The sequence below is a fragment of the Bipolaris victoriae genome, assembly GCF_000527765.1.
Source record: "Bipolaris victoriae FI3 unplaced genomic scaffold scaffold_5, whole genome shotgun sequence".
Classification (NCBI taxonomy): domain Eukaryota; kingdom Fungi; phylum Ascomycota; class Dothideomycetes; order Pleosporales; family Pleosporaceae; genus Bipolaris; species Bipolaris victoriae.
In genome coordinates, this window is record NW_014575387.1 from 433,631 (window position 1) to 451,521 (window position 17,891).

General features: G+C 51.3%; 7 protein-coding genes across 7 annotated transcripts; 5 read left to right on the forward strand and 2 right to left on the reverse strand.

The window, feature by feature from the left end:
* Window positions 1-1,143: 1,143 nt before the first annotated feature.
* COCVIDRAFT_86394 (hypothetical protein) lies at window positions 1,144-3,148 on the forward strand (the record flags this gene model as incomplete). The annotated part of the gene is made up of 2 exons (XM_014706128.1): window positions 1,144-1,437; window positions 1,487-3,148. The coding sequence occupies 2 exons, from the start codon at window positions 1,144-1,146 to the stop codon at window positions 3,146-3,148; spliced, it is 1,956 nt and encodes a 651-aa protein (XP_014561614.1).
* A 1,355-nt stretch (window positions 3,149-4,503) lies between these two features.
* COCVIDRAFT_33604 (hypothetical protein) lies at window positions 4,504-4,968 on the forward strand (the record flags this gene model as incomplete). The annotated part of the gene is made up of 3 exons (XM_014706129.1): window positions 4,504-4,590; window positions 4,648-4,806; window positions 4,840-4,968. The coding sequence occupies 3 exons, from the start codon at window positions 4,504-4,506 to the stop codon at window positions 4,966-4,968; spliced, it is 375 nt and encodes a 124-aa protein (XP_014561615.1).
* Window positions 4,969-8,819: 3,851 nt separating this feature from the next.
* COCVIDRAFT_86439 (hypothetical protein) lies at window positions 8,820-12,977 on the forward strand (the record flags this gene model as incomplete). Its single annotated transcript, XM_014706130.1, has 8 exons — window positions 8,820-8,970; window positions 9,035-9,327; window positions 9,567-10,126; window positions 10,177-10,422; window positions 10,479-10,519; window positions 10,570-11,466; window positions 11,520-11,615; window positions 11,671-12,977. The coding sequence occupies 8 exons, from the start codon at window positions 8,820-8,822 to the stop codon at window positions 12,975-12,977; spliced, it is 3,591 nt and encodes a 1,196-aa protein (XP_014561616.1).
* Window positions 12,978-13,513: 536 nt separating this feature from the next.
* On the reverse strand, window positions 13,514-14,767 carry COCVIDRAFT_11992 (hypothetical protein; the record flags this gene model as incomplete). Its single annotated transcript, XM_014705969.1, has 1 exon — window positions 13,514-14,767. The coding sequence occupies one exon, from the start codon at window positions 14,765-14,767 to the stop codon at window positions 13,514-13,516; it is 1,254 nt and encodes a 417-aa protein (XP_014561455.1).
* Window positions 14,768-15,154: 387 nt separating this feature from the next.
* COCVIDRAFT_86649 (hypothetical protein) lies at window positions 15,155-15,794 on the forward strand (the record flags this gene model as incomplete). The annotated part of the gene is made up of 3 exons (XM_014706131.1): window positions 15,155-15,216; window positions 15,269-15,482; window positions 15,534-15,794. The coding sequence occupies 3 exons, from the start codon at window positions 15,155-15,157 to the stop codon at window positions 15,792-15,794; spliced, it is 537 nt and encodes a 178-aa protein (XP_014561617.1).
* A 16-nt stretch (window positions 15,795-15,810) lies between these two features.
* On the reverse strand, window positions 15,811-15,963 carry COCVIDRAFT_86665 (hypothetical protein; the record flags this gene model as incomplete). The annotated part of the gene is made up of 1 exon (XM_014706132.1): window positions 15,811-15,963. The coding sequence occupies one exon, from the start codon at window positions 15,961-15,963 to the stop codon at window positions 15,811-15,813; it is 153 nt and encodes a 50-aa protein (XP_014561618.1).
* Window positions 15,964-16,404: 441 nt separating this feature from the next.
* Window positions 16,405-17,664, forward strand: COCVIDRAFT_86575 (hypothetical protein; the record flags this gene model as incomplete). The annotated part of the gene is made up of 1 exon (XM_014706133.1): window positions 16,405-17,664. One exon carries the CDS (start codon window positions 16,405-16,407, stop codon window positions 17,662-17,664), a length of 1,260 nt encoding a protein of 419 aa, XP_014561619.1.
* Window positions 17,665-17,891: the final 227 nt, after the last annotated feature.

Consider the following 17,891-nt stretch of genomic DNA (forward strand, 5'->3'; position numbering starts at 1 on the left):
ACCGCCGCGAATGGATGAGTTATATACATGTTCTGAATATCGTTGGATTTACAAAAGATACTTCTCTGTCGTGTATAAATACAAAATGACCGTTTCTAGTGACGTTTTAGTGTCTCGATTTCTGTTCTAGACAGAGCAAATACGAGGCCGACTATGCTTTCAGGGTTGAAGTTCACCCCGCAGTTCAAAGGGCAAAGATGCAGTATAGATGGAGATCAAAAGATTACTGAGCATCCTCTTACATAGGTGCTGTTCTCTTCTCAGGGGTAGGAGTGGGGGTTAGGGGGGTATTGGTATGCCCCTCCTTTGCGCAACCAGGGAGACATAGATCCTCACACTCATTTCGCATCCACCCTACCTCTCGCCTTGTTCAACAGGGTAGTATGTCATCTATCAAACACTAAACCAAGTTCATAGAGGTGTTGATCTGCGTCCCAGACCGTGAGTATATAATCTGAGACTCATCCAAATGCAGCGTGGGATTGGTGTAGCAAACCATTGTCGATGAGGTCATCCCTCATACTGCAGCCCAATCGCTAGATCACAGGACACACTTCTGTAGTTACAGTGGTAAGAATTTCTGACTAATGCTTTAAGCTCCTATCATATTGTTTTTCTCATCAATCAGTTCACAGTTCGATATCAGTTTGGATACCGACGTCATTTTCTGGCAGGCAAATTCAGTGAACTCATATAAGTTCGGGTAGACAACATCTCCCTAAGCATCTTTAACGTTCTCATTATACGAGGTAATTCACATCCTGAAAAATGCAGCGCAATGCAGCGCTCGGACTCCAGACATGGAAGTCAGCTGGCTAGTGCAATCAGCTCTCCATTGCCCAACGAGTGCAACCACCAACAGGATACACGCCAATGTGCATTTAAGCCATACCACCAATCCCAAGCGAACACGATAACTAGCAGATTTTCAACAACGTGGCAGGCACAATCCTTCAAGGCTGAAACTCGGCATTCGTGAAGATAGCCGTAACCACCCTTGTGAGAGGGGAAAAAGGCGAAAACAATGGGTTAAGTGATATAGTAAAGGCCTTCTTGCTACGTTTGTTTTGGATTGCTCTCGTGTGGCAAAATACGTACGCCTTACAGTTGGCTTCGTTATCGTCACGAGGCTGAACACCAAACATGGCCGGTCCATCGACACTCAGCCTTGCCGGCTTAGAGCAATGGCTAGATCACCTTTTTATTTCAGAAATGAAAACTGGAAACAATGGAGCCAACCCTCTCTTCAACCCTCTTGATATCTGCCGTTCGTCCCTGGCTCATGCCCTTTCCGATCTTGTGACGGGTGACATTCAAGACGCATTTAAGTCTATACAATGGCCGAATAATATATTCAATGGGGACCTGTCCGTCACTATCCCGAGATTGCAGCCTGGCTGCAAGCCAGATGAGTTGTCAGCGGAGTTGGTGGACAAGGTCAGTTCACTTTCGTGTGTTGAGAGCTTCAAAACTAACGCGATGATAGTTCCCGAAAGACCATGGTCTCTTCGAACCTCCTCTACCTGATGGAGTACATCTGCGATTTTTCCTCAAGTTCGACGCTGTACCACGCTTTCTGTTACCATACATCTCGGACAGAAAGAGCACATATGGTAGCTTTTTGACGAAAGAACATGTGCGCCAGAAACTTGTAGTTGAGTTCTCATCACCAAACATCACAAGCGAATTTCAGGGGAAACACCTTCGCAGCACAGTTATCGGCGCCTTCATCGGCCGGCTGTACGAATCAATGGGATGGGATGTCACGCGCATCAACTACCTCGGTGATTGGGGTAAGCCCATTGCTCTACTCTACGTCGGGTGGGCCAAGTATGGTTCAGAAGAGGCATATGAAGCAGATCCTATTGGCCATCTCCTCCAAGTCTATCACAAGATTGAAGAGGACTTTAAACCAGAGCAAGCTGCAAGCAAACAGACACGTGATGAAGTAGCCAAAGAAGGAGTAGACAAGGGGGAGGCGCAAGTTGAGATCGAAAGCAAAGGCATCTTTGCCGAACGGAACGAAGCCTTCAGGAAGCTCGAAGACGGCGACGAAGCACTTGTGGCATTTTGGGAACGTGTTAGGAACGTCAATATTGACAACTATACCGAGTTTTACGAACGACTCGGTATTCACTTTGATGAGTACACTGGAGAGTCTCAGATCGGCCAAGACACTATGATCGAAGTCGAGCAGATGTTGAAAGACAAGAGCATCTCGGAGGAAAGTGGAGGAGCGTGGATCGTTCATATGCAGAAACTAGGCGTGAAATCCGGAACTGCCATTATCCGCGACCGTACTGGAGCTAGCACGTATCTTCTTCGCGACCTTGCTGCTGTACTGGAAAGGTCAAGGAAGTACTCGTTCGATAAGATGATTTACGTCGTGGCTAGTGATAACAGCGTCCACTTCGGACAAATCATCAAGATCTTGGAGGCTTTGGACTTGAAAGATCTTTCCAGCAAGCTACAGCATGTCAAATTCAGCGAAACTTCAAAGATGGCAGCGGCACTAGGCAAAGGCTACAAGCCTCAGAATATACTAGATGCATGCGAGGAAGCAATGAAGGCCTTGCCTGGATCAGACACAAACAAACTTGCTTTGATGGGTGAACTGGATAAAGCCAAAGAGGGTCTGGCGACATCCGCACTTCTCATCCAAGAGCTTTCCACCCGCCTGGTCACCGCCCACGCCTTCGACACCAGCTTAATGACCTCTTTCAAACTCGGATCAGGACCAGATCTCCAGTACTGGCTGACCCGACTTCATCTCCTCCTCAAAAACGTCGATTCTGCAGCCGAACCTTCGGATGAAGACTACGAAGTATTGGCCGAAGAAGACCAAGCAAACCTGTTGCGTATCCTGGCTCAGTACCCAGAAGTCGTAAAGGCAACGTATAGCTCACTTGAGCCGGCGGGCGTCGTCACGTATCTTGCTAGCGTGACTGAGCAGCTGGCTGAGTGCCTTGCACAAGATGATGAGGAAGTTGAGGAAGCGGACGGGGAGGGTGAAGGTGTCACTCCAGGGCTTGCTGCGCTATACGAAGCCACTGCGATTGTTCTGGAAAATGGCATGAAATTGCTGGGTCTGATTCCAGTAGCGGCTTCAATCTCGCCAGAGAGAGCGGATACGCCGGTGTTGGGTTAGGCTCGATGAAAGTTGGTGTCTTTGAACAAATGTTATTTTCCCTCATCTGTTCGTTTCTTGCAGTGTGCACAATTGGTTGATACATTATATGTTCTCTTTCAGACTACTCTTGTTGATCTTTTGAAGAAATTGAATGTGTTTGCAAAATAACTAAGTTCGGTGATCCATGATAATACTAGTGTTGCTGCCCCGTGGCGGACGCAGTAGAGTCACACTGAGGGGCACAAAAGGGTTGGCACATTGTTATCGATATCAGAACCTACTACCCCGATTTTAGGAGCGCAAAGATGAAAGATTATCTAAACTCGATATCCCATCAGCGTGTTAGGATGATATATCTAAGTCTATAAACACATTAATTCCAAGCTCTTCCATCAAAATCCGATATGGTCTAGTGGCTAGGATTTGCCGCTCTCATTGCAGAGTCAGTTCACTGTTCAGTGCCGGCAAGGCCCGGGTTCGATTCCCGGTGTCGGAAATTCTCTTTTTGCTGTTCCGACGTGACTATGTCGAGTCGAGAATAGTTTTTTTTGTGATGATGGTGAAGGTAGCGCGGGTACCGTAAGCGAGCGCCGGTCACGGACTAGTGGCCCAGCATCGTTCTGTCACTAGGCGCATTTTATTCCAACCAATTCACGATCGATATTAATGCCGTTATTTTTCATGTGATTTTATTCTTTTGATTCCATGGTGTACATGGTATGAGTTGAACGGGTGCCATTCTAGGATCTCTTTAGCTGCATTATATAATGTAACTACAACAGCAGCATGGGAAGTAATCCCAATACAACATAAAAAGTTGAATGGCAGCTATTCTGCCATATTTAACATCTTGCAATGATTGGTGAGGTATGAATGTTTAGCTTCATGTTGAAAGAGCGCGAGTCGTTTCAATCAGTAGAATGGACAGCACACCAACTGCGCAAGCTGCTGGATTTTTGCGTTTTGGTGTAGTAATGGTCCTGCATTCGTGGTAATAGGACGAAGGGATTAGTAGTGAGTTCAATGAGATACGGTCTACGTTGATAGCAATGACAAGGTAAAATGAGCTGTGCTTTTCCTGAATTGATTAATGAGGTGAGATGAGTTGAAGAGAGCATTGCATAGTTTTATTGTATTACTACTACAGGCGCACAGCAATAGTGCATGCTGCCTTCACCCTGACCTCATCGCAACAACTCAATCGATAGGTGGCGACCGAGGCTAATAAATCAGTTAGTACTACCTTCACCTGCTGGCATCAAGTTTCCCAACACTATATCTATTGGACGTACTTCTCTCTCATCCACATTTCCTCAACTCCCAAACCAAAAACACCACACAAGCCCCCGCAACCAAACCAATCTAACCCAAGCATGCCCCGCAAACGCTCCTACTTCGATGGTCCCGGCCGCATACTCGGCACTGGAGAACTCGTCGAGCTAAAACGCAGCGTGAAAAAGGTACCACAATTCCACCACAGAGAAAACAGATATGAAAAGAAACTAACACCAAGCTAGATGCAAGACGCAGAGTACATCCCACCAAAAGACATCAAGTCCGATACGGAAGATGGAAATTATGCAGATGACGTCCAAGACCGTACCAAGGACGAGGAATGGACGCCTAAGTCGAAGAAAAGTAAGATGAAACAGGGCAAGGGCGAGGGAGACGAAGTCGTCAAATCGATTAGATAAGATGCTGGCGATAAGGACGAGCAGTGTCTTTTGGAGGAGTTGAACAAGAACGACGCCGCTGTTACGGAGGGCCAGGACGGAGGAGGACGTCACGAATGCAGCTGTTCTGTCTGCAAGAAGCTGAGAGGTGAGGAGGAGGAATAGTTGGGCGAGTAGTTGGAGAGAAGGAAGTTGGGGAAGTTGGAGGAGAAGCTGGATGGGGAGTGGCATGGCTGATGTTTTGTGGCAGATTTATGGGCGTTAAAACAGTATGAAAAAGGGGGTGAATATGGCTTTTCCGGATGGAACTGGGAAATCGGGATTGATACTGCAGGTATCTCTGCATCACTGGAGAGGCTAGGTTCCAGGACTGTGATCATGCTGACTTCTCCCATCCTGGTATCTTATTTTCTCTCTCCCGGGGACAGCCCATATGGATGCATGGTGTCAATAAGGTTTTCTTTCTCGCCTTCTGAGATCCTCGCCACCGGAATCTTGATGATTGGACCGAAGATGGCGGTCTCACCTTTTTTTTTTTGCTGGCTATGTAGTCTTTGGTAAGTTCGGGCTCTGTACCACCGTGTCCGTTGCTGGACGTACGAAAATTTGGCAGGTGTCGCAGAACCAGCTCTTGAAGGAATGAATTCGCTGCAAATGGAGACGATCGGTAGTTTTAAGTGTTTCCGCTTGATTATCTTGGCGTAGTGACCTCTTTGAAGTCGGTGTTACTGCTGCTGTCAAGACTTGCACTCCCGATAGTTTTGATGGGATCGTCCCCATCCTTCCTTTGAAGACTTTAAATTTCTCGACTTTTCTTCTTTTGCCAACATCATTCTTGTGTATGCATATCGGTTTTGGTTTAAGTATTGAGGAGGACGGCTTGCGAAAAGTAGAAGGCGAGTATAGGTGAGAGGCGCATCGAGTGTGTTCGCCTGGAGAGAGTAAGAAAAGTGGAGTCAATACTAAAGCCTCAAAGTGCAAAACGGGCGAAACCTAACTGCGTATCGTTGCTTTAAGCACACGCACGGTTCGGTTCCCTACTTTGATTGGCTAGAATGAAGGCCAGGCCAGATGTCATGGCGTACGGAAACTATCATCCTAACGGCGATGTATTTACATCGGAATATGCTTACCTCGCCAACAGTTCGTATCGATTAAAGGCAAGTTGGTTAAAGTTATCGAGTCGGATCAGTCCAAAGTCTTAAACGCGGGAACGAGGGTGATGGGTTCAAACGGAACGAAGCTCATGAGAAGCAGGACACATCACAGAGTGATGCAGAATCAGTTACCATTCAAAAGAAAATTATTTATAAAATCCAAGAAGAGAAAATTGGGCATGTTGTTAAAATTGGTGAGTAACGCGACAACAAGGTACCGGCCAAGCTGATAAAGCGGAAGGCGAGGCTGTAGATAAAGAGGATAGTGAAAAAGAGCATATGCTACTATTGCCTGTCATGGCGCTATTTCTGGATGAGAAAACCCTGTTCGATATGCAGGCCAAGTAGACTAAGCCCGTTGCTCCCATGAAGCTAGCTCGGGGATTGTGCAGCATATTCAGCGTTGCTGGAGACAGGGTCTTTTGCATTTCCAAGTTCGAGACTTTGCCGCGTCTGTCCAAGTAAATCGAACTAGTTGAATACTCTAATCAAGCGCTTGTCTGTAGATTTGGTAAAGTAGCCACCAACCCAGAGGTTGCGGCAAATGGCGAACGACAGGACGTGGCGGCCGTCAAAGCAAATGGTGCTACAGCGTCTGCTAACAGGTTTGGTAGATTGACGAGCGCATGCGCAGCAAACCAAGACCATTTCATGATAAATAAGACTAAGACGACGTTGGAGTAAAGTGTTCCGGTGTTGGTAGCGGCTGACCGGGGCTATCCTTACACAAGACCCTGGTTAAGGCAGGAAGTGGTCGATGCTGCAGCCGGAGACCTCGCCTCAGAGGAGCTAAGATTGGAGCGGTCGGCTAAGGTGACCCTGTCCAAACTCCACGTCAGTGGGGGACAACCACCGGGTGCGTTGCAAAAGAGTAACTGGACTGCATGCACAATGGTTTTGCCACCGGTGAGTGCAGATTGGGAACTTGGTTAGACGAGATTAAGCCATTGATTGCGAGCGTTGCACGCATGATGAAAAGTATAAGAGGTACTGTAGACAGTATTGAGGAAGAGGGCCGGGACCGAGGCGGAATGGGGTACTTAGTATAGTGTGAACGTTGTGGGCGGATAAAGCTTTGAGGGACCAACTAGACTAGGCCTTGGGTAAGCGTAGCATTAGGCACAAAACCGTGTACTCAAGAGTGTGCAGTTGGTGATGCAACGATCTTGGTTTGGTAAGTGCTTTAACCTAATGCGAAGACAGACGGCGACAAAGATGGCTGTCAGTCTTGTACTGGTGCACATAGTCGCATGGCGGCTGCAAGGGTCTGAAACCTGAAAATGTCAAACTAGATGTAGATACCTGCATCCAACATGACAACGCAAGGATGCAAGAGTACAAGCTATGTGGAGAGACTGAATGTGGTTTGCCAGTGGTTTTTGGGGGAGGGTGGTGGTGGTGGTCTCGAACTCATGTCGTTGGCCTCACTACTAGGCGTAGCTACCTTAGTACTACCCCGCTAAGAACAGGGTTACGACGGTTCCCCCACCGAGTAGTAGTAACAGCATAGTAGGTAGTGCTCATGTGAAACCTTTGTAGCCACCCACCTCAACATACTTGTACACCGCCTGTGCAAGATGACCAAAGCGGGTGCAAACAGTGCCGAGCAGTATCAGTGGTAGTGATGTCGACTCGTGATGGCTGTCCCGCCACGGCGAGCTTTGTCAGGGCCTGTTGGCAAGCGCCTTGGTTTGTGTGTGGAGGTCTCGCAGGGGTGGGTCAGACTGGTCGTTGGTGGGTGAATTGAAGAGATAAGGTTGTTTCAAATCGACTAGTATTCGTCAGGGCCTGTGCCAAGCTTTATCGCCTGCATCTCTAACCACAACCCCACTCTTTCACCTCATGGAGCGTGAATAGCCATGCCTCGCGCCCTCGTCGCTTACAGCAGCGGCTTCCGCGTCTTGGCTGGGGGGCTCTGGAGCTCTGCAGGTGCATGCGGCGAGCATCTCTCTCTCCGGATTAAGGTTCCATGGATCGGATTTGGAAACTCTAACCTCATCACCAAGTCGGCTTGGCGGACATGTCTGATACAGCCGCGGCAGGGCCCGCTTTCAAATGCCTATTGTCCACGAGTGAGACAGGCAGCGGGCTAGGCAAAGAGGCAGCCAAACATGTAGCTAGGCCGAAGAAAAGCGCTTTGTGCGATGTGATGTGGTGGGATTTATCCGCGGGGCCGAACTTGATCCGAACATGGTCAGCGGCGGGGAGGAAGAGGTAATGGGTAGAGCAAACTGGAGCAGAGCTCTATGGACCTAGGCTCACAGCGGGTGCGGCAGCGAGAGCGGTGAAGAGGGCGCTGAGCCAATGCGGACAGCGGATTGAGGCTGGCGGCGTGGGGAGGATGGGGGAGCAGTAGGCCAGAGAGGTTTCCGGTGTGTTTGGCGGGCGGATACCATGGGCGGCGTACGCAATCCTCTCTCGAAACCATCTTGCGTCGGCTACGCTGCCCCTCCATGACTAGCCAGAGCTCTCCCATGCTCACCCCCCGCGCCCGGTGAAGCTCTGGCCGTGGCGTGGCATGCACCTAGCCCGTGCTTGCTTCTGACGCCGCCGACGGAGACTCTGGCAACCTTGGGCCACCACGCCTCCATCTGCCTTGGCTCTCTACAGCTGTTTCGGGATTAAACTTGCGTCCTGGGCTCCAGTCACTCGAAGCAGCCACAGCTCCAGCGACTGCGCCAGGCCCTGCCTCTCCGATAGGCGCTGCCATCAATAAATTGGCCCTCCACCTGCTCTCTTGCACCCCTCTCAGACCTCTCCTTCCCCTCCCTCTCTCACCCTCCCTTTTCCCCTCCCCTCATTCCCCCTCACCATCCTCCTCGTCCCCTCCAATTGCACCACACAAAGCCGTCTGTCACAATGTCAGGCCTCGCAATGGACCCGGCCAGCTCGTCGGCCATTGACGACAACGACTTTGACGAGGACCATGGCGAGCACCACCCCCACAGAAACTCGGTGCACCACAAGCTGCGCGCCAGCAGCTCCATTATGCAGCTCAAGAAGCTGTTGGGTACGTCTGCGCGATCCAATGGCACGTAATCCGCCTCTGGCCGCCTCTAACACGTGTCTGTCAGTGGCCAACCGAGGAGAGATCCCTATCCGCATTTTCCGCACAGCCCACGAGCTGTCGCTGCACACAGTGGCCGTCTACAGTCATGAGGACCGCCTCAGCATGCACAGGCAAAAGGCCGACGAGGCCTACGAGATTGGCGCGCGGGGTCAGTACACGCCTGTCGGCGCCTACCTGGCCGGCGACGAGATCATCAAGATTGCCGTCGAGCACAATGTCAACATGATTCACCCGGGTTATGGTTTCCTGTCGGAGAATGCAGAGTTTGCCCGCAACGTGGAAAAGGCCGGCCTCATTGTGAGTCTTTGACCATTTTGTTTACGCTATGACGAAAGCGCGTGGAGGGGCTGCCACATGCCTAGAGTATTGCCCGCACTTCAGCCTATCGCCCTTGGCGGGGCCGATCGCCCACCTGCCCGGCGCCGATCCTCGCAGACGGCACACCTCAACACCACCACGCTCTTTTTTGCTGAATCCTTGCATATGCAATCCTTACATCCACGTCCAACCAGCGCTAACCCATTTTGCTCGTTTAGTTCGTTGGCCCCTCTCCCGATACCATTGACGCCCTCGGCGACAAGGTCTCCGCGCGAAAGCTCGCCGTCAAGTGCAACGTCCCCGTTGTACCGGGAACCCCTGGCCCTGTCGACAAGTTCGAAGACGCCAAGGCCTTTACCGATGAGTATGGTTTCCCCATCATCATCAAGGCCGCGTTTGGCGGTGGTGGTCGTGGTATGCGTGTAGTGCGTGAGCAGTCGACTCTCAAAGATAACTTTGAGCGTGCCACATCAGAAGCCAAGTCGGCTTTCGGCAACGGAACCGTCTTCATCGAGCGATTCCTCGACAAGCCCAAGCACATTGAAGTCCAGCTTCTGGGTGACAACCAGGGTAATGTCGTCCATCTGTACGAGCGTGACTGCAGTGTCCAGCGTCGTCACCAAAAGGTCGTTGAGATTGCTCCGGCCAAGGATCTCCCGGTTGAGACCCGTGATGCCATTCTTGCCGACGCTGTCAGGCTGGCGCAGAGCGTCAAGTACAGGAACGCGGGTACTGCTGAATTCCTGGTTGATCAGCAGAACCGCTACTACTTCATCGAGTATGTATGCCAGGGATGAACTTGTCGTACCATCGCTAATACCCTTCCAGAATCAACCCCCGTATTCAGGTTGAGCACACCATTACCGAAGAAGTCACTGGCATCGATATTGTTGCCGCACAGATCCAGATTGCCGCAGGCGCTTCCCTTGAGCAGCTCGGTCTGACTCAAGATCACATCTCTACTCGCGGTTTTGCCTTCCAATGCCGTATCACCACCGAAGATCCCGCTCAGAGCTTCGCGCCTGACACTGGAAAAATTGAGGTATACCGTTCCGCTGGTGGAAACGGTGTCCGGTACGTTGATAGCTATAAGCCTTCAATGCGTAGACAAAATGCTAACATTTACCTAGTCTTGACGGTGGTAACGGTTTCGCAGGAGCCATCATCACTCGTAAGTACACTTTCACCCAGATACCTGGGCCTGAGCTAACCATCTTAAAGCCCATTACGATTCCATGTTGGTAAAGTGCTCCTGCCGTGGTTCGACCTACGAAATTGTACGCCGTAAGATGCTGCGTGCACTGGTCGAGTTCCGTATCCGTGGAGTCAAGACCAACATTCCTTTCTTGATCAAGCTTCTCACACACCCTACCTTCGTGGATGGCCAGTGCTGGACCACTTTCATCGACGATACCCCGGCTCTGTTCGATCTTATTGGATCCCAGAACCGTGCTCAAAAGCTGCTCGCATATCTCGGTGACCTGGCTGTCAACGGCAGCCAGATCAAGGGACAGATTGGCGAACCCAAGTTCAAGGGTGTTGTCCCCATTCCCGCCATCCACGACCACACCGGCAAAAAGGTCGACACCTCCGCTCCTTGCACAGAGGGTTGGAGGAACGTCATCTTGAAGGATGGTCCCGAGGGCTTTGCAAAGGCTGTGCGTGCCAACAAGGGCTGTCTCATCATGGACACCACCTGGCGTGATGCCCACCAGTCGCTTCTCGCTACTCGTGTCCGAACCGTTGACCTCCTCAACATTGCCAAGGAGACTAGCCATGCTTTCTCCAACGCCTGGGCTCTCGAGTGCTGGGGTGGTGCTACCTTTGACGTTGCCATGCGTTTCCTTTACGAGGACCCATGGGACCGTCTGAGGAAGATGAGGAAGCTTGTGCCCAACATTCCCTTCCAGATGCTTCTCCGTGGTGCCAACGGTGTTGCATACTCTTCCCTGCCCGACAACGCCATCTACCACTTCTGTGAGCAAGCCAAGAAGAACGGTGTCGACATCTTCCGTGTCTTTGACGCGCTGAACGATGTTGAGCAGCTCGAGGTTGGTGTCAAGGCTGTTCTCAAGGCTGGTGGTGTTGCCGAAGCGACAGTCTGCATCAGTGGTGACAGTGAGTGACCATATTTTCGAAGCAAATAAGAATCTGCTAACTCTGCATTTTAGTGTTGAACCCTAAGAAGAAGTACAACTTGGAGTACTACTTGGACGTCGTTGAGAAGATTGTCAAGATGGGCGCCCACATTCTTGGCATCAAGGACAGTAAGTCATATCGTTTTACCGACTGTGAAACACATACTAATTCGCACGTCAACAGTGGCTGGTGTACTCAAGCCTCGCGCTGCTCGCCTTTTGGTTGGCACTATCCGCAAGAAGTACCCTGACCTTCCTATCCACGTCCACACTCACGACTCTGCCGGTACCGGTGTGGCATCCATGGTTGCTTGCGCCGAGGCTGGTGCTGACGCCGTTGATGCCGCCATCGACAGCATGTCTGGTATGACTTCCCAGCCCAGCGTTGGAGCCATCCTTGCATCTCTCGAGGGCACCGATTTCGACGCCGGTCTGGACGCCCACATGATCCGCAACCTCGATGCCTACTGGGCTCAGCTCCGTCTTGTCTACTCGCCCTTTGAGGCTGGTCTTACAGGACCTGACCCCGAGGTCTACGAGCACGAAATTCCCGGAGGTCAACTCACCAACCTCATCTTCCAGGCTGCTCAGCAGGGTCTTGGTGAGCAGTGGGCTCAAACCAAGAAGGCTTATGAGCAAGCCAACGACTTGCTTGGTGACATTGTCAAGGTCACTCCTACATCCAAGGTTGTCGGTGACTTGGCCCAGTTTATGGTGTCCAACAAGCTTTCCTACGATGACGTTCTAGCCAAGGCTGAACAACTTGACTTCCCGTCGTCAGTCCTGGAGTTCTTTGAGGGTCTCATGGGTCAGCCCTACGGCGGATTCCCAGAACCTCTTCGCACACAGGCTCTGCGTGGCCGCAGGAAGATGGACAAGCGCCCCGGTCTCTATCTTGAGCCCGTGGACATTGTCAAGATCAAGTCTGAGCTCAAGGCGAAGTGGGGTGATGCCACCGAGTGTGATGTTTCATCCCACATCATGTACCCCAAGGTCTTTGAGGACTACAAGAAGTGGACCACCAAGTACGGAGATCTCTCTGTGCTGCCTACTCGGTACTTCTTGGCTCGTCCTGAGATTGGCGAGGAGTTCCACGTTGAGCTAGAGAAGGGTAAAGTGCTCATTCTCAAGCTCCTGGCCATTGGCCCGCTCTCTGAGCAGACTGGTCTCCGTGAGGTCTTTTACGAGATGAACGGTGAGACCCGTGTCGTTACCGTTGAGGACCAGCACGCAGCCATTGAGAACGTTTCACGGCCGAAGGCTGATCCCACCGACAGCAGCCAGATTGGCTCGCCCATGTCTGGTGTACTGGTTGAGGTGCGTGTTCACGATGGCAGCGATGTCAAGAAGGGTGACCCTGTTGCTATCCTGAGCGCTATGAAGATGGAGATGGTAATCTCAGCACCACACTCTGGAAAGGTTAGTGGACTGTCCGTACGCGAGGGTGACTCTGTCGACTCTGGCGACCTTGTATGCAAGCTGGTCAAGTAAACAAGGGATATGGAATATGGAATATGGAATATGTGACGATAAGAATGAAGACGATTAGATGAATACAAAAGCAAGGCGCATGGATGCCATTTACGATTGAAAGTGTACAATGATTCGATGCATGTGATACAACGAACTTTGTAAATGGTGATTGACAGTGAATTTGTTTGGAAAAGTTCAAGTTTTTGTCTGAGTAATTTCTGGTTGTCATTGAACAGCGTGGGGGGAAGAAATGCACATGTTTGGAGAGTAGACAAAGTCGAACCTCGAGTGCACATTCAGATTTCATTATGTAAGAGGTCGGTGGAAGGGAACTGATGTCCCGATTTGAAATGGAATCTGATTCGAGATGCCAAGAGAGCAGACGAATACAGCATAAATTATCTAAGCTATTGTTGGATGAGTGCTTTAAAAAAAAGCGACAGATGCAATATCGCCATGGACGCCATGAAAACATTGACTGGAAGAGAGGGATCTTGGACTGGAAAGCATGTATGGGAGAAAAGAGAGAGTGAGAGACAGGGTTTTGCAGGATTTCAGCCCATGGACCCGAAATCCAGCTTCCTGGCCACCTTATCAGCACGACCATTCGCAGGCGTTTCTCCCCCTCTCCGCTTCAAATCCTCACCCATAGCCTTGGTACCCCCACCTTCCTTTGGCAAATTCTCCTTCTTAGTCGGACGCGGCGCATTAGTCCACCACTTATCCTCGAGCGCCTTCCTTGCTGTATACCTCTTTTGCGGATCCAGCGTCAACAAGCCCCTGATGAAATCGCACCCATCATCTCCGAGGGTGGGGAACTCTTGCTTCCACCAGCTACGCGGGCGGGTCTGTCTGAACGCAGTAGCACCCTGCGGTCCCGTCTGTTTATCGGGGGCGACGTAGTAAGGCAAAGACGTAACGCCCGGCCACGTCTCTTCCGTCGGGGTCCCGAATTTCTCGCAGATGACAGCGACCTGGCGCATGTCCGTGTCGGAATATAGAAACCAGTCGCGCTTGCAGAGTTCGGCCATGAGAACGCCTATGCTCCACATGTCTGCTGTTCCGCCGTAGTGCGAGCAGCCGTAGAGCAGCTCGAGGGGCCGGTACATGCGCGTTATGACCATGGTGGTCATTTTGACGCCTGGATCCGCGAAGCTGCGTGCGAGACCGAAATCGGCGATTTTGATGGTGCCGTCTGCGGCGATGAGGGCGTTGCTGCCTTTGATATCGCGGTGGAGGACGAAGTTCTCATGGCAGAACCATATTCCCTGGCAGAGCATATTCATCCAGGCCTTGATGTCTGCTTTTGTGTATGTAATTTCTTTGTTCTTCCAGAGCTTCTCGAGGTCGCCGAGGGGAAGGTGCTCGAGGACTAGGGATAGGTTTTGTTCTTTGGTGGAGAAGACGTTGTGGAGTTTGATGACGTTGGGGTGTGACATTTCGAAGAGGAATTGCATTTCGCGGATGGCGTCGGGGGCGATGCCGTTGGGGTACTCGGCGTTGTATTTGATCTTCTTGATGGCGACAATGTGCTTGGGGTTGTCGCGGTAGTGCGCTTGGTATACAACGGCGTAGGTACCCTCTCCTAGTCGTGGACCCATGACGAACTGGCTCCGTACCCGGTCGTTCATCTGCTCTGCAAGGTCCATGCCGCCATCGCCGGCTATCGTGGCGGGCGCGGGTGGCGCTGGCGACTTGACGGGCTTGGTGGTGTGGCTTGGGAGGGCGAGGGTCCTCGTCTTGCTCGCGGTAAACATGACCGCGCCAGGCGGATTAGGCCGTGGGCTGAGGACGACGGGCGATGCCATGGTGTGCTTGCGAGAGGGTCGCGATTGGGCCGGAGGAGAGTGCGTGTATGGATGTAGGTGGAGAGTCGTCAAGAAGACGTGGTAGAGGGTCGGGTGTTAGCAAAGGGCCCCAACCGGTATCATGAGAGAGGCGAGTCTGCCACCATCTCCATGCCTTTGTTCTCCTTCTTCTTGCTGTCCTCCTCTTGCAGTAAATGGACCAAGATAGTGAACAGATAAAGAGCGTGCATGGTTCTCTAGTCTCCACGGGCGCAGGTACCAGGCAAGGTATGGCATAGCATGGCAGGGCAAGGCACGTCCCCGAACTTTTAGTCTTGGCCGCGGTTTTCAGCGGGGAGCTCGACCTCACCACCGCTGCACGTCGCAGCAGCAGCCATTGTACGCACCATGGCTACTTCTGCCCGAGGACCTCCAGGCACCGTCGCCAGCGAGGGTATTCCAAACAGAACGTAAGCCACCCACTGTATTTTTGTATCTACACACTCACTCACGCTCATCCAGCCTCTATGTGCGTAATCTGCCCGACAAGCTCCAGAAGAACGACCTCAAGCGGAGTCTGTACATGCTCTTCGCCACATATGGAGTTATTCTCGACATTGTCGCCCTCAAGACCATGAAGATGCGCGGCCAGGCTCATGTCGTCTTCCGCGACGTCGACTCTTCGACACAAGCGATGCGCGCTCTGCAGGGCTTCACATTTTTCGGAAAAGACATGGTACGTCTGCTGCGAACCTCCCTAAAAAGTGCAGCAGCTGATGCAGCTCAGCAAATTGCATACGCAAAGACAAAGTCAGATACCGTGGCCAAGCTCGACGGAACCTACAAGATGCCCGAGCCAGAACGCGCAGAGGACGACCAGGAGGCGCATGCACAGACATCAGGCTTTGGTACTGCACCGGAAAAGGCAGTACCAGTCAACGCACAAGATGCGGCCAAGGGCCAGAAGCGGGCAAGGGAGGATGAGGAAGAGGAAGAGAACTCGGATGCCGAAATGGAGATGGACGTGAGCGACGAGGACTCGGACTAAAAGGACGACACGGTGCCTATAAAAGGATATGATACCCACGAGCAATGAAACAGACACCCCAGCGGGAGGGCATTTTGACAATATTTCGTCTGCACATGGTTGCTTCGAGTTTGTACGACACTGCGCTGGAGCTAGCTTTGGTCGGTGCTGACTTGATGTAGAGGAGCATTATAACAAAAGACCAGCCTAGCCTACGAGCCTGTAGACAGCCAACAAGGGCCATGCTTTGTACAAGAGCAGACGAGTAGCGTGGGCTTTGGCGCGTAGAATTTGGGGTCAATACGACACATTACTTGGTCTGACCGGCCGCCAATAGTTCTTTTCGTAATAGTCATTTTGTCTCACAGGCTCTTTCTTGAACCGCGGTACGATAGTGGCCACTTCTTCGTTCTGTTCCGAAAGCTCCTTTCGTATTCGCCATGGTTTCTTCCAGGTTCTTCTTGAACCATGGTTGTGTACACAGCTATCTAGTATATAAAGAACACAACTCACCTCGACCTTACATTTCTTCTTCATCCACCACAGCTTGTAAGTTTTACCCCTCTATTTCTAACATTATTATAAAAGCTGTGCGATCACCCAAAACAGGTACCAATAAGCAAACAACACCATGGATACTGTTCGCCAAGGTTGGACCAACGTGAGGCCAGAGGAGGATGGCCAAGGCTTCACAGAGCGCTCCGCTGAGCGCCGGCAACTTTTTCAAAATCTCAAATCACTCCACCGCCAAACGAAGTTGCCTTCGATTACCTGGGCGTTTCTCCAAATCGCCGATATCGAAGTAATTCGGGAAGTGGTTCAGAGCCGTTTGGCATGGCGATGCTTCGCGGAAGACGAACATCGCTTGGCAACAGAAAAAAAAGCTTTGGACACGATTCGGCTCTGGTCCCAGAAACAACCAGAGAAAACCCCGACAGCAGCAAGTGCAACGCCAATACACTCGCAATCCAAAACTGTCTCCAACCAACCAACCTCGACATCCCGCCTTCTCAATACCAACATACTAGCCGGATCCAAGCGAACTCGATCTGGAAATGTAATTGGCGGCCAAGAATACAGTGTTGGTCGACACGAGGGCGTTCGGTCCAACTGTAAGAAACGGGATGGAAACCTTTGCGCGGTCACGAGGCTAGCGGAAATTGACGCCGCTCACATTTACCCATGGAGCGGTTTTGGAGGCCAGAATGAGGAGCGAGTGGTGAATTTTTGGGATACTCTGAAGATGTTTTGGAAAGAAGAATTGGTGGAAAGTTGGCGTAGTAAGTTGTTTGTGGATGCTAACAATCCGAATCGAGGGACGGAGACAGTGGAGAACATGATCTCCCTCTCGGCCACCCTGCACCGATTTCACTCGGCTGCCCGATTTGCGCTCCGACCGATACAACTGTCAGACGACAAGAAAAATCTCGAAATCGAGTTTCATTGGCTTGTTGTTGAAGAGCGCAGTCGCCATGAAGAGGTGGACATTATGGATGAACCTTTGTCTTCGGCCGGCCGGCGTTCAGCTGGCAAGGGCTACGGCCCCCTCGATCGGATTGATCCCGACAATGATACTGCCCGCGAACCATTAAAAAGCGGAACCAAATTTACAATGTCGACCGATGACCCAGTCAAGCGACCCCTCCCAGATTCAGGCCTCTTGACATTGCAATGGCACCTTCAACGTGTGCTCGCCATGTCCGGAGCGGCTGAGTGGACGGAGGAGGATTTTGGCGACGACGATGACGACAACAAGAACGGACCAGGCGTTACAACTTGCAATAACGTGGAAACCTGGCTCCAGAACGTCGAGCCTCCGGAAAATCATCGTCCAAGCCAAATTTCTCGGGAAACCGATTCGGAAGACAGCGTAGATGGTTCGTTTGAATAAACGATATATCTAATCCAAGCATCTTTTATCAGAAACCTCAAACTCTCCTCATATGCTCAACGGAACACATAGGAGCCCCTCCGCATAAGCAAGCGAAACGTCGAGATTTGGGCCTTCCTTCTCCCCCGAGCTCAAATGCGGACCTCTACCAACGCCCCGACTGCGCGAGCAAGATAACGTTGACGACTTTGCCTCAACCCGGGCCCATGGCCACAAAGTTATCGAGC